Genomic DNA, 14017 nt, shown 5'->3' with positions numbered 1-14017 from the left:
ATGTCTAGCTTTTGCGGTGCTTTTGGTCTACTTCTCTGTGTCAGGCAGCTCCTATTTAAGTGATTTCTTGATTGAAACAGGTGTGGCAGTAATCAGGCCTGGGGGTGGCTACGGAAATTGAACTCAGGTGTTAGGTTATTTTTTAACATGGGGCAATTACTTTTTCACACAGGGCCATGTAGGTTTGGATTTTTTTTCTCCCTAAATAATAAAAACCATCATTTAAAAACTGCATTTTGTGTTTACTTGTGTTATATTTGACTAATGGTTAAATGTGTTTGATGATCAGAAACATTTTCTGTGACAAACATGCAAAAGAATAAGAAATCAGGAAGGGGGCAAATAGTTTTTCACATTACTGTGTATATATATAATATATATATTAATATATAATATATATATGTGTGTGTGTGTGTATATATATATGTATATATGTGTGTATGTTTGTATATATGTATATATGTATATATGATATATATATATATATATATATATATATATATATATATATATAGATATATATATAGATATGTGTGTAATATTTGCCAAAATTTATGCAGATAGCTCAGAAAGCAAAGTAGAAGAGAAGAAAAAGGAGTCTTCGGGTTTGCCATCACCTACAAAGGATAATCCTGAAACTAGTGACCAAAGGTACTAATTCATATTGTATTATTTAATTAAGCATAATGTTTGTAGCTGTCTTTATTTGGTTACAGCGTAGTTACACTTCTTCCATGATGTATTTATCCTATAAAATTCATAGGCTTTAACTGTTTTGTTTTTATTTAGCATTTAAAAGGTTTGTGATAAAATTAGCCGTTATTTTTTTGTATTTGAAACACAAATATACCGTAAAGTCAAAGTATATGTTTCTCATTCCAGCAAAGTACAAACGCCTAAGACTCCAACTACTCCCAAAATTACTACATTCCCTCCACCACCAGTTACAACAGACAATGTGCGTAACAAGTGCAGAGAATTGTTGATGACTGCACTTCAGACTGATGGTAAGAATATTTGCTTATTATTATTACATTCATGAAAAGTGTTTTCTTTTTGTGAATATTGTAGACAGCAATTATATGTAGTGTAAACTCTTCTTACAAATAATTTTTGTACCTCTTGGTTAACCTTTTCTGCTTTATAAGACAAGTCAACATCCTTAAAATTTTATTGACTTTAAGAGGTTATGTGTTTGGCCTGTGGGAGAGGTTCTTTAAAAATGTGTTTCTGCTTTGATCACTTCTATAATCAAACTTCAGTGTCAGTGATAACCATCTTGAGATTCTAAAGTTAGAACTCTATGCCAATATTGAAGGTACCATTCATTGCTACAAAGTGCACAAGGGTAGTTAATTTTTTTAATTGAAATAGTATTACTACAAAATCCAAGGAGAGATACAGGCACACTTTATTTAGAATTCATTAGGTGCAACACCAGAAAGGAAATAATTGCTTTTCATTGTGTTTTTTTTTTTTTTGGCTTTAGTTTATGGTTATTTTCAGTGTATGTAGTACAGTGCTGCTTATTGTTCATTTTAGTAAGTATAGTGTCCAAAATGTCTGTTCTGTTTTGCATGGATACGGCTGCAACATGGATCAATGGGACCCAGACACAAATGCCAACCTTATATCTCTGTTAAGTTTGCGTTCCCTGGGTTTTAATTAGCTATTATGGTTTTATTCTGCATACCACAGAAATGCATGTTAATTTGAATTGACACCCTTAAATACAGTTGTGTCAGGAAAATAATGTATGAATCTTTGTAGGGTATTAATAGGTTTTTCATTGATTTGTCATTGTTTGTCATTTGATTTTAAAGGTGATTCACTATGCAATTATGGCATCAGGTTTTTGTAGGATTGTGTTCCATAGTTTAAAATGATAAAAACAAAACAAAATGCACAACTGTCCATCCTTTCTTCTTAGGTGTTCAAAAGACATGTAAATGTTGTTCACAGCTTGAAAATGTATGGAACTCTTATTCTTTTTAAAAGAAAATTGACAATATTTCTCATTTGAACACTTATTTCAAGGAGAAAACAGTAAATTTACAATCAAAGGCTTTATTATTATTATTGTTGTTGTTGTTATTATTATTCAATAAAAGTTACTTCTGTTTTTATGTCCAGTTTTTCATGTGAAATGTTCTAATGGACGAGTCATTTTCTGTATTTGATGTATATTTTGTGATTGTAGTTTGGAAATTGACTTCTAATGTAAAAATCAGACAGCACTGGTAACCTTTTTTTTAAATAATCAATTTTTTTATCAGATAAATAATTTCTGCAAGAATGTTTAGAAAGATCAGCATCAGAGCGGTAAATGGTTACTGAATTATTATGGAATATTTTTTGTAACTTCATTCCTAGGGTGCAAAGCGTACTAACGTTTACGTCCGAATTTTCTGTCATTGCATGCGTAAAGATATTTTATTTTATCCCTGTCAGTCCTCCGAATATGCAACAAGTTCAGAGCGTCTTTTTTTATTTTAATAATAAACTGTTTGTTTTTTTTTTACCATTTGGTCATGTTTTCTTTAAGGAAGTGAAGTTTTCTTCCCATGGTTGTTTTTTTTTTTTTTTTTAAATACAGGTAAAATTCCATTGCAACGAATATTTTTACAATGAAATTTTCAATACAACGAAGTATTTTTTTGTGGTCCCGACAACTTCCCCATATGACACGAGTCAATAGAAATCTTGTTACTACGAAGTACATTCAGCAGATACTTTCATTACAACAAAGTGCACAAAAGACCTTCAAAATGCCTGAATGAATCATCCACAGAGCAGTTAGTTCTGTGGCTGCAGCTCGGTTGTGTACAGCGATCCCCAAACAGAAACAAACATTATTGCTCATCAACATTTGAGAAACATCCATTGGAATTTAACTCATTGTCACTCTCCTATAGAAACGGCAGACACGATAAAACGATAACAGTTCATATTAGGAAAAAAAAAACTTACATTTTTTGCAGCTCTTGATTGCGGCGAAAAGAAAAAAGACGCCAGTGAATTCGGAATTTCGCCATCAACACTGTCAACTTTCTTGAAAGACAGAGCAAAAAAAGAAAGAAAATCTTGGGTTGCAAACGTATGTGAACTGCTGCATTTAAAGACGTCAAAAAAGAAGTTTTTATATGGTTCAGTGATGCTTGTTCAAGAAACTATTAATGCTGCACTCATTCATGAAAATGTGAGGTTTGTAAACTCTCTTGAGACCTCCCCCAACTAAACAGCATGCCAAAGAGTGTCCCAAAGTGCGATCTCCGTGTCTGAACAGGACAATAACAGGCCCACAGCTATGCTGCGTTTCTCCACCAAAGTAAACAGAAAAGGTTCTTGATGGGCGATGCAAGGTTAGGAGCTCGTACATTGTAAATTCAGATAACAGGATTACTTGATCAGTGACCTGGCCATGACCCTGCCTGACTGCTATGTCTGTGTTTAGCAGAGTGGCAGATTCCGCTACAATAAATAACTGTGCTGTTCCTGTTTCAAGCTGAATAAAGCTGGTTTTGCTAAAGTACTGAGACTAAGCCTCGTATTTTGTGGTGCAAGACAGGGACTTATAGCGTGACCCCGATCTTTTATGATTTGCTTCTGTGGCACTTCACTGCACCGCTGTGAGCCTCCTATTGCCCTGACCCAGCAACGGACAAACAATCTTCCACAGACGCTGCGATCGCGTTTTGGGACGCACTTCAGCGTGTCGTTCCCGTTGAGGGGGGGATGGGTCTCAAAAGAAACCTCACAGTTTGAAGAAGAAAAGGATGATTCGGCTACTGATTGGTAACTGTGCTGACCACAACATGCTTCCACATTTAGATAATGTTCGCATTGAATTCCTCTCACCCAATTGCACAGCAGTGCTTCAGTCATTGGATCTGGGCATCATTCACACCCTGAAAGTGTATTATCACAAGGAAATGCGTCAGCATAACTTGTAGGCAGGAGGAGATTAAAATTAACGCGAAAGAAGCTATTGAAATAATTGCAAACGTCTGGATACAAGTTTAAAAAAGCACTATAGTAACAAATACAGAATCTCATTACAACTACATTTTTGTTACAATGAAATATTTTTTAGGTCTTTGAGAGTTTGTTGTAACGGAAATTTACCTGCATAAGAAAACTTGGCTTTTTTTGATACAGGATTGTTACTCTGCAGTTAATAAAGTATCTTGACAATTTTTGTACATTTAGACTAAACCAGTACTTCACCCCTCAAAATGGTAATATTTGTATCTGTTACTTATGCTACATTGTTTGTAGTGATAGGTGAGAAAAACTTTTTATGTTCTCGTGGACAATGGAGATCACAAAATTCCTAGTGTAATGAGCTTAAATGTAGACACACCTTGAACACCTGCAAACATGAAACTATCCTTGAAAAAATTTACATTATTTGTGTCTCATAATCCAGTTCTCAGGTATCCAGTATGCTCAAACAATTTCCTAAATCAACCACCTCTATATGGTTTTGTGTATAAAAGAAAAGAGTGTTCAAAGGTTTTTAAGCCACAACTGCAGTACTTTGAGGTTTTTCAATTTTGAATCGATCTTTTTCTTATTATTTATTGGATATGCAAAAGCATGAGACATACATGATCATATTTTCACTTATTTCTCTTTAACTTTTAATCTCTCCTAGCCAATGAATGATGGTGGAACAGTGTATTCAATTCAAATGTTTGATCCCATTTGTGTTCTGACACCTTTGAAGAAGTGAAATGTAAAGAAAATAAAGCACAGCTAAAAGCCAGAATAATCAGGCCTATCTTTCAGCTTGTCAAAAAGAAAATTAAATAAAAACTAAATCAAGGAACAGAATGTAAAATCTTAAGCCTAGAGAACAAGTGGGTTAAAAACAAAGAGAAATTACAATTTTCACAAACCAGGGAGTATTCAATGCCAACCTTTATAAAAAGTTCTGTGATGTCACACATTTTTGATTGCCCTTACTTAGCAAGAAAGACAAAGAGCCTAGACCTACTGTTAACCTTTATTTTAAGGGCTATAATATATAGCTATTAGTTGTTCAGTAGACTAAGAATATTAATTGGCCTAAAAAGCTGTGTGTTTCCCAATATCCCATTTTTATAATATCCTATTGTTTAGTTGACAAGTGCCTTATCAGTGTTAACTTTGGTATTTTCATAACTAAAGCTACAGGAGTTACCTGTAATTGTTTGTAGCAAAATTTAATTCTAATAATAATAAATAATAATACATTTACTTATTCATAGGCACCTTTCTAAACACTCAAGGACACTGAACAAGATGAAAAGATAAAAATCACATTTTAAACAATAGCTAAAAATGCAAAGAAATATAAAAAAAAGTTAAAATCAGACAGAGTAATTGTAATCAAAGAGAAAAAGCAGTCTTAAACAGATGAGTTGTAAGTTTAGATTTGGAAAGTGAAAATGAATTAGTATTTCTTAGCTTGGATGGTAATGAATTCCAGAGCTGGTTGCAGAGCAGCTGAATGCTCTGCTCCCCATACTGGTAAGACGGGTGAAGAGGACAGTCAAGTGAATGGAGGAGGAGGATCTCAGGGTGTGGGAGGGAACAGCAACATGGAGTAGATCAGACACATATGGAGGGGCAAGGTTGTGGATAGCCTTGAATGATAACAGGAGAATTTTGAAGTCAATGCGGAAATTAACTAGAAGCCAGTGAAGCTGCTGCAAGACAGGAGTGATATGGTGAATAGAGGGAGTTCTACTAATAATTCATGCAGCTGAATTCTGGACCATTTGAAGCTTATAGAGAGATTTGCGAGAAAGACCAAAGATGAGGTAATTACAATAATCCAGGCGAGAAGTGTCAAGGCTATGAACAAGGATAGCAGTGGTATGGAAAATAAGGAAAGGGCGAATATAATTTATGTTATGCAGGTGGAAATATGCAGACCGGGAGATGTTATTGACGTGGGACTGAAAAAATAAGAGTACTGTCAAGGATGACACCCAGGCTCTTGAATTGAGGAATTATCAATAACAAATGAAAAATGATCGGTTTTGGATAATGTTGATTTTGTACCAATGAGGAGAACCTCAGTTTTGTCACTGTTTAGTTTATGAAAATTTGAGGAGAACCAGGATTTGATTTCTGCTACGCAGTCAATAAGCGAGGAGGTTGGGAAGGGAAAAGTAGGTTTGCAAGTGAGATAGAGCTGGGTGACATTTTGCTTCTGTAGGCTTTTTGTTCAGTTGCTTTAAAAATACTAACATAACATTTTTAAACTAATAAAGTATGCAGAGAAAATATTTATCCATAATACATATGGCATTAAAGAAAATAGAATGCTTCTTGTATTTGCAAACTGTCATATAGTTTAATTTCTTCTGTAATGTATATCTGAAATTAAGGTTAATTTTAAAAAGTAATCGCAATTTGTCTAACCAAAAAATGGATAAATGGGTGAGAATATATTGAGTTAATTGACATTGGAAGTTAAACAGGGCTTGAACATACATGCATTTGTTGGTTTTAATAATTTTTTATTCATTTATTACACTGCATGATTTTTGCCATTAAAATATAAATTTACTGTATTTATGCAGTTTTTTGTTTGCTGTTTTTTTTTTCAGTATACCAACTAGACAGTCCTAATTCTTTTGGTGTAATAATATAGATTACCATTTAAATTATGTAGCATTTTTTTCTTACCAAAACTCATACTGTATGACAGACACAAACCAATAATAAACATAGTACAAACTTTTAAAAAGCCCCAAATCTGTCAAATGTTCATAAGATGTCTCTTAAGAAGATATAAGGCTAGTGTACTTAACAAATAATATATGCAAATTTTGCTGTTAAGCTAACATGCCTATTATTTACTAAGGAGCAATTTCAAATCTATTTTAGATTAGAGGATAAAATAAAAATTTTTGAATTCATTAAAGCAGCTTTTCTTGTTGTTTTTCTAATTGCACAGAAACAGCTCCTCTGATTATCTTTTATCAATTTATTACTCAACTTTGTTTAATATAAAGACTAATATTCCAGGTTTTTCTTTCTTTTTTTTTTTTTATCTCTGACAGTCTGTCTTACTGCTCTTTGTTTACAGGACTTCTAAGACGTGCTCTCTGAAATATTGTAATAACTAGCATAAAAGAGCACTACAGCTAAATTACAGTAAGCTTAGAAAAGCAGATGCCAAAAAATAGACTTTTGATCAGAACTTTATCGATCACTGATTAAGTTCTTTGTAGTGAAAATTGGCCAATCGTTTGGAGCATCACTACTCTTTGTGATCACATACTACCCTACTTATATATATATATATATATATATATATATACTAGCTGTGTTACCTGGTTCTGTCTGAAAATTTCGTAATATATTGAGCCTCAGTTACAGTCCTGTTGGTTAATCAGATGTATCAGAAGTACTTTGTAACTATGAACATTTCAGTATACAGTATTTGAGCTTTCTTTTTACCAAGAGCTTCCTTATCAGAAGCCCTGGATCACAAAAGAAGCCTGTACCTGCTCAGTGACAGAAACACCGCTTTCAGGTCTAGTGGTAAGACACTATACAGCACTGCCAGAGCCAAACTGAAAAGAGCCTATGGCTGCTTACAAGAGGAAAATTAAGGACTGCTTCTATAGTATCAAGTCAAGGCAGGTGTGGCAAGGGATTCAGCACTTCACCTGCTATAAATCCAATAATCCCCCAGCTGCTGATAGTGATACTTAGTTGGAGATGAACCACTTCTTTGCCCACTTCAAGGTGAAGTCCGCAGAGACAGGTACATCACATCCATCAGTCCACAACAATCACGTCCTTGTGGTGGAGGAGCCTGGCTGGGGTCTTCACCAATATCTTCAAACAGTCCATACCCCATTCCATCATTTCAACCATTCCATCATTTCAACCTACCTGAAGTCCTCTATCATAGTTGCAATTCCAAAAAAGACTATCATCAGCAGCCTGAATGATTACCGTCCAGTGGCACTTACTCTTGTGATCATGAAGTGCTTTGAGAAACTGGTCCAAAATCCCTTCATTTCAAGCCTTCCACCCATGTTAGACACTCGCCAGTATGCTTACAGGGCAAACAGGTCTACAGAGGATGCCATAGACACAACTCTCCATACTGTCCAAACCCACCAAGAGCAGCAGGGAAGTTGCGCTAGGCAGTTCTTTGTAGACTTCAGCTCTGCATTTAATACTGTCCTCCTTCACAGACTAGTGACTAAACCGACAGATCTGGGACTATCACTCCATCTAACTTTGGATAATGGGCAACCTCACTGATCGGTCCCAGAAGGTCAGAGTAGTCCCCCACATCTTGTCAGCCTCAGCACTAGTTCTCTGTGTGCTGAACCCCCCTTCTCTTCACACTCACGACAGCACCCTCATGTCCTCCAACAACAGAATCATCAAATTTGCAAATGACACCACCATGATGGGCTCCTCTCTGGTGGGAATGAGTCCGCTTATCTGGCTGAAGTGGAACCGTTGTCTGGGTGGTGCAGAGACAACAGTCTGGTTCTCAACACCACCATTCATTCATTATTGGCAGACAGTTTGGTGTAGTGGTTAAGGTTATGAACCTAGGATGTCAAACCCAAAGGTTATGGGTTTAAATCATGCTACTGACTCTGTGTGATGGACAATTTGCTTCACATTTGTGTGCTGCAGTTTGAAAAATATTGACAGCTTTGTAACTATATCAGACACATTATAGTTTGTACAGATAATTGTTTATTATAAGCCAGGGCAGAATATAATCATTGATGAAACAGGTTTGGAGAAACAAAAGAAAAATTGAATGAATAGAAATTGTATCCTTACCTCAAGAAAAATAGTACTAAAGTAAAATGTAATATTTCCAGTTTGCTTTTGCTGCCACAAGTATGCCTTAGTAATGTGGAAAGCGTGTTTTTGTTCTTTCGAAACCTTTGTCACTTCAAAATATATGTTTTCAGTAACCATTAAGGCTTTTGTTTTCATATTTAGACTGCTGCCCCTTGAACTTCATTTAAAAATGCAAAAACAGGCTAGGTATTTTGTTAAAGAAATAAAGCTTTAGAATACAATTTCATGTGTTAAATTAATAACTCCCTATATATAAAGCGAGAAAATATCCATTTTTCTGTTATTCATGCCCATGCCTAGACATAATGTGGTCCAGTGTCCAGAAAGATGCAGTAAGGTCCAATGAATAAAGGCAAGTGTCCTGTGTAAGATAGTAAACTGTGCAGTGTACAACCATTTTTATTGGGGTAGAAGACATCAGGAAGCTGCATTTGATACCTGTGGCTTAAATAGTGATGCATGGTAGAAAAGTGGGTGTTCAGTTCCCTTCAGACACAGCTGGTGCTTCTCTCAGAGCACATACACAACCCTTTCCCTACCAAAACTGTTTACAATCGCAACTTCGGAATTTAAAGAGAACTCCCGTTCCTCCCCCAGTTCCCCCCCAAACTGACTCCCTTTTGCATTCATAATTATTTTTGCATTTGATCACATCTTTAGAGTTTGTACTTGGAAGAGGATGATTTCCCTACTCCCGTGATTATTGAAAATGATAAGAAGCCAAGAAAACATTATGGTTATTTGTTTCACTTCAAACACTGATGGTAAAGTACCTCTGGGTTAACCAATAAGCAAAATAAGGACATGTGCTTCCATCTCCAAGGAAGAAAAATAGAGCAGCACAGACTCTTTGTAAATAAAAAAAAGTAGGAGAAAGCTTATAAAGTATAATAAAATTCATAAGTAGGAAACAATAAGTATTTTTTACAACCTTTTGAGGTGTGTATATTGAAACTCTATATAACTTAAAAGTTAGCAAGCAGTGGAATGCTAGATGTTTTGTTTCATAATGTGTGCTGTGTTAGTCAGTTTAGATGTAAAGTTTTTTAGGTTTGTCAATGTAATTTTTCTTCATATTCATAAAGATATTTTGAAAGGGAATATCCATCCATCCATTATCCAACCCCCTGTATCCTAACTACAGGGTCACGGGGGTCTGCTGGAGCCAATCCCAGTCAACACAGGGCACAAGGCAGCAGACAAACCCCGGGCAGGGCACCAGCCCACTGCAGGGCGCGCACACACACACCCACAACACTAAGGACAATTTAGAATCGCCAGTGCACCTAAGTCTATTTAGGCTTGCTTTTTTTTTTGGCGGGGTGGTGGCTCTGAGGCAAGGGATTTGCACTGGCAATCAGAAGATTGCCAGTTCGAATCCCGTAAACGCCAAAAATGATTCTACTTTGTTGGGACCTTGAGCAAGGCCCTTAACCTGCAATTGCTCTGTCCTGGGTATGATGTTAATCTACATCCAGCCCTGCATGTAGGACCCCCAACCTGCATGGAAAAACCTGGATGTTGGTGGCAGGATTGACTGTGCTGTGGATTGTGCTGAGGTGTTAACCGTTGCATGGCTGCACTTGGGTCCTAATCTGGGATCCTGAGTTGGTTTGTCATGTGGTGGGTGTGGCAATGTGCATTATCAACACATGCTCCTAACCTCTCTCTCCCTCTCTTGCATATGCAATATTTAATTAGATAAGCTGGCTCAATTCATTAAAAAATTCATTAAAAAAACAAAATTTCATAGAGGTATTTAATCTACCCGATCTTCTGACCCTTCTTTCTGAGTTTACCTCTCTATCCAGGTGCTCAGGTTGATTTAGATTTATATCATAGTTTGTTCTGTGTTTTTGTTTTTCTGTTTTTAAAGTGTATTGTATTTCATTGTCTATTATTCTAATTAAAAGCTGTGTGTGTCCTGTATTTATCTTTGTTTTATTATTTTTATTATTTTGTATCCAATGTTATGTATTTGATCTGTATTCTATTTTTTTCCCTCTTGTTCATTCTAAAACTCAGAAAAGTGCTTTTAGGATTGAAAAGATGCTATATAAATACAATTTATTATTGTTTTTATTGCTTTAGTTTATTGAAATGGTCCTTATAAAAAAGTATCACAGGAGAACCTCCCACTATCGGTCTATAAGGTTAGGCCAACAGAAGCACATAAACTGGATTCTGTCTGAAAAGTATATACATATACACTCACTGCCCACTTTATTATGTACACCTGTTAAACTGCTTCTAACCCAAATATCTAAGCGGCAGTCACATGGAAGAAACTCAGTGCATTTAGACATGTAGACATTGTCTTGTCAAGATGACCTACTAAAGTTTAAACCAAGCATCAGAATGGGGAAGAAAGGTGATTTAAGTGATTTTGACGTGGCATAGTTTTTGGTGCCAGGGAGCCTGGTCTGAGTATTTCAGAAAGTGGTGATCTACTGGGATTTACACACACAACCATCTCTACGGTTTACAGACAATGGTCTGAAAAAGAGAAAATATCCAGTGAGCAGCAGTTCTCTGGTTGAAAATGCCTTGTTGATGCCAGAATCGGAGGAGAGTGTCCAGACTGGTTTGAGCTGATAGATGGGCAACAGTAGCTCAAATAACCACTTGTTACAACTGAGATATGCAGAAGAGCATCTCTGAGCATACAACACATCGAATCTTAAAGCAGATGAGCTACAGCAGCATGAGACCACACCGGGTGCCACTCCTGTCAGCTGCAAGAACTGAGGCTACAATTTAAACAGGCTTACCAAAATTGGACAATAGAAGATTGAAAAAAATGTTGCTTGGTCTGTTGAGTCCCGATTTCTGCTGTGAGATTTGGATGGTACAGTCAGAATTAGGTGTCAACAACATGAAAGCATGGTCCCAACAGTTCAGGCTGCTGGTGTTGGTGTGATGGTGTGGGGGATATTTTCTTAGCACACTTTGAGCCCCTTAGGAATAAGCATAATTTAAATGCCACGGCCTACCTGGCTATTTTTGCTGACTGTGTCCATCCCTTTATGACTGTAATGTACCCATCTTCTGATGAATTCACTGTGCTCAAATTGCCTCCACAGTCACCAGATCCCAATCTAATAGAGCACCACTGGGATGTGCTGAAATTAGAGATTTGCATCATGGCTGTGCAGCCAAGAAATCTGCAGCAACTGTGTGATGCTAGCATGTCAGTATGGGCCAGAATCCCAGAGGAATGTTTCCAGCACCTTGTTGAATCTTTGCCATTAAGAATTATGGCAGTTCTGAAGGCAAAAGAGGGTCCAACCTACCTAATAAAGTGGCTGGTGAATATAGATTGCACTGTAATGTATACTGTAATTATGATAATTTTTAGTTAAATTGTAATATGAATTTTTGGCAAAATCACCTACCCGTAAAGTCTGTACATTACATTGCCAACAACATTGCTGGGATGTCTAAAAAAGAAAGGCAACAAAAAGCACAAAGAAAGAGGTATATAGGGACTAGAAAGTCCATTGTAAAAAGCAACAAGGCATGCAAAGATAGACAGATGTAAGGCATAGATGGTGAACAGTGGATCATAAATGAACAATGTGATCAAAATGGATGAACTTACCATTGTACCATTAAGCCCATTTTAATTAAAGGAACATATGTGATAAGTGGTCCATGGCGTTGTGCTGATTTTAAATTAAATAATCATTTGTGTGGCTCCCGTCGGGTGGGGTTATGTAGAGGCACACTTCACTCTGTGGCTAATTGGAGCACTTGACCAATTATACCACATGCAAAGGCAGGCAGATTGGCCAGGAGTCAAAGTTGTGCTTCTGAGGAAATGGCTTGTCGCACCTGCACCCAGTTAGAGATTATAGTTTAAAGGGAGCCTGTATGGAGGGAGGTGGAGGGAAGAAAATAGATGGGCCACTGAGAGAGAAGAATGAGTTGAAGGAGAGGAGGAAGGAAAAAAAGAGAGAGGGAGTGCCAGTGCTGATTGGAGTAAGGCAGGTGGTCTGGTTTCAGGTTCTGGGTGGTAGGAGTTGGAGCCTGTGGAAATGGAGCTCCCACTATCTCGAGCTTTTAACCTGATTGTTTTTATTGGATTATTTATTGAGACTTATTTTAACCTTCACTTTCACTGTTGTTTTTATGGATTATTTATTTATTGATGATTTGAAAGATTGCACTGTACGTTAGAATACGTTTTTCATTTGGATGGATTTTAAATAAAAGTACTGATTCACTTTTGCACCTACCTCTTGTCTGGATGTATGTGTCCTCATTTGCATGGCTCATCTCGGTTATGACTATCAATGGTTGCAGGTTCAAGAGGCTCCCAGATGATACAAGGGAGTGGCACCGAACGGCACCGTCACAACATTTCAATATGCTACTATACTGTGATTGTGATGAAATACTTCGGACGTAAAAAATACCAAATGTATCCTTTAAGACATTAGACACTAAACTGCATCAGTCTTTAAAAACTCAGATTTTAGTATAGAAAATCTGCCATTCAGTACGAATAACATTGTGTATAACTATGATTGTGTGCTTAGGAATGATTTTATAGTTAGTATGGGTTTGAAGTTCAAGCAGAAAGAAAATCTGTTTTTTTTGTTTGTTTTTTTTTTTTTGTGCAGATATTTTTAATGTCATTGTGTACTGAAAAGGTGCATGTCTGCTTTTTTCTTTCTCTTTATTGTTGTAATAGTGTATGAAGGTAATTTTTTCATTAATGTTTGATTAGAATTGTTTTTGATCATTGTACTATAGGAATCTACTGGTAAGAGTGTAAATGTTTATTCCTGAACAGTATCATACATGAATGTACTAGTTGCCAACTAGCTAAATGTTTTATTTCCAAACTAAACTGGAAGTCAAAATGTTATTTTACCTTCAAAGTCACTGCTTAATTATTAAGCACTTTTTTTTTTAGATAACAGTATGGTGCTGGCATGAAGATTATTTTTGGAAAGATGCTAAAATAGGTTTGTTGGAGATGATTATGCCTTTGGATGCCATAGCCATAGTAAAAACTATTCTGCTTCGGGAGCTTTTTTATTAAAGTTTTTTAAGATTCTTGGAAGTATTTTCTGTTTTGATTTTTTTGGCCAAAAATGTGGGTTCAATGCCTTTTGAATTCATGTTTTTAGAGTCTTTTAGCGTGGAATTCTAAACAATCATTCTGTGT

General features: G+C 36.2%; 1 protein-coding gene across 2 annotated transcripts in view; it reads left to right on the top strand.

Moving 5' to 3' along the window:
* tcea2 (transcription elongation factor A (SII), 2) overlaps positions 1-14017 on the top strand; it is a 92035-nt gene that overhangs the window by 31460 nt on the left and 46558 nt on the right. For both annotated transcript variants that reach the window (XR_005630487.1, XM_039735016.1), the window contains exons 4-5: positions 561-651; positions 883-1007. Coding sequence is in view for 1 of the 2 variants with exons in the window: in XM_039735016.1 (XP_039590950.1) it covers positions 561-651; positions 883-1007 (216 nt within the window). In the remaining variant the exon portion in view is untranslated. The remainder of the gene's footprint in view (positions 1-560; positions 652-882; positions 1008-14017) is intronic.

The sequence above is a fragment of the Polypterus senegalus genome, chromosome 14 (assembly GCF_016835505.1).
Source record: "Polypterus senegalus isolate Bchr_013 chromosome 14, ASM1683550v1, whole genome shotgun sequence".
In the NCBI taxonomy this organism is placed as follows: Eukaryota; Metazoa; Chordata; class Cladistia; order Polypteriformes; family Polypteridae; genus Polypterus; species Polypterus senegalus.
Note: the sequence above shows the minus strand (reverse complement) of the source record. Positions and strands in the feature narration are given on the sequence as shown.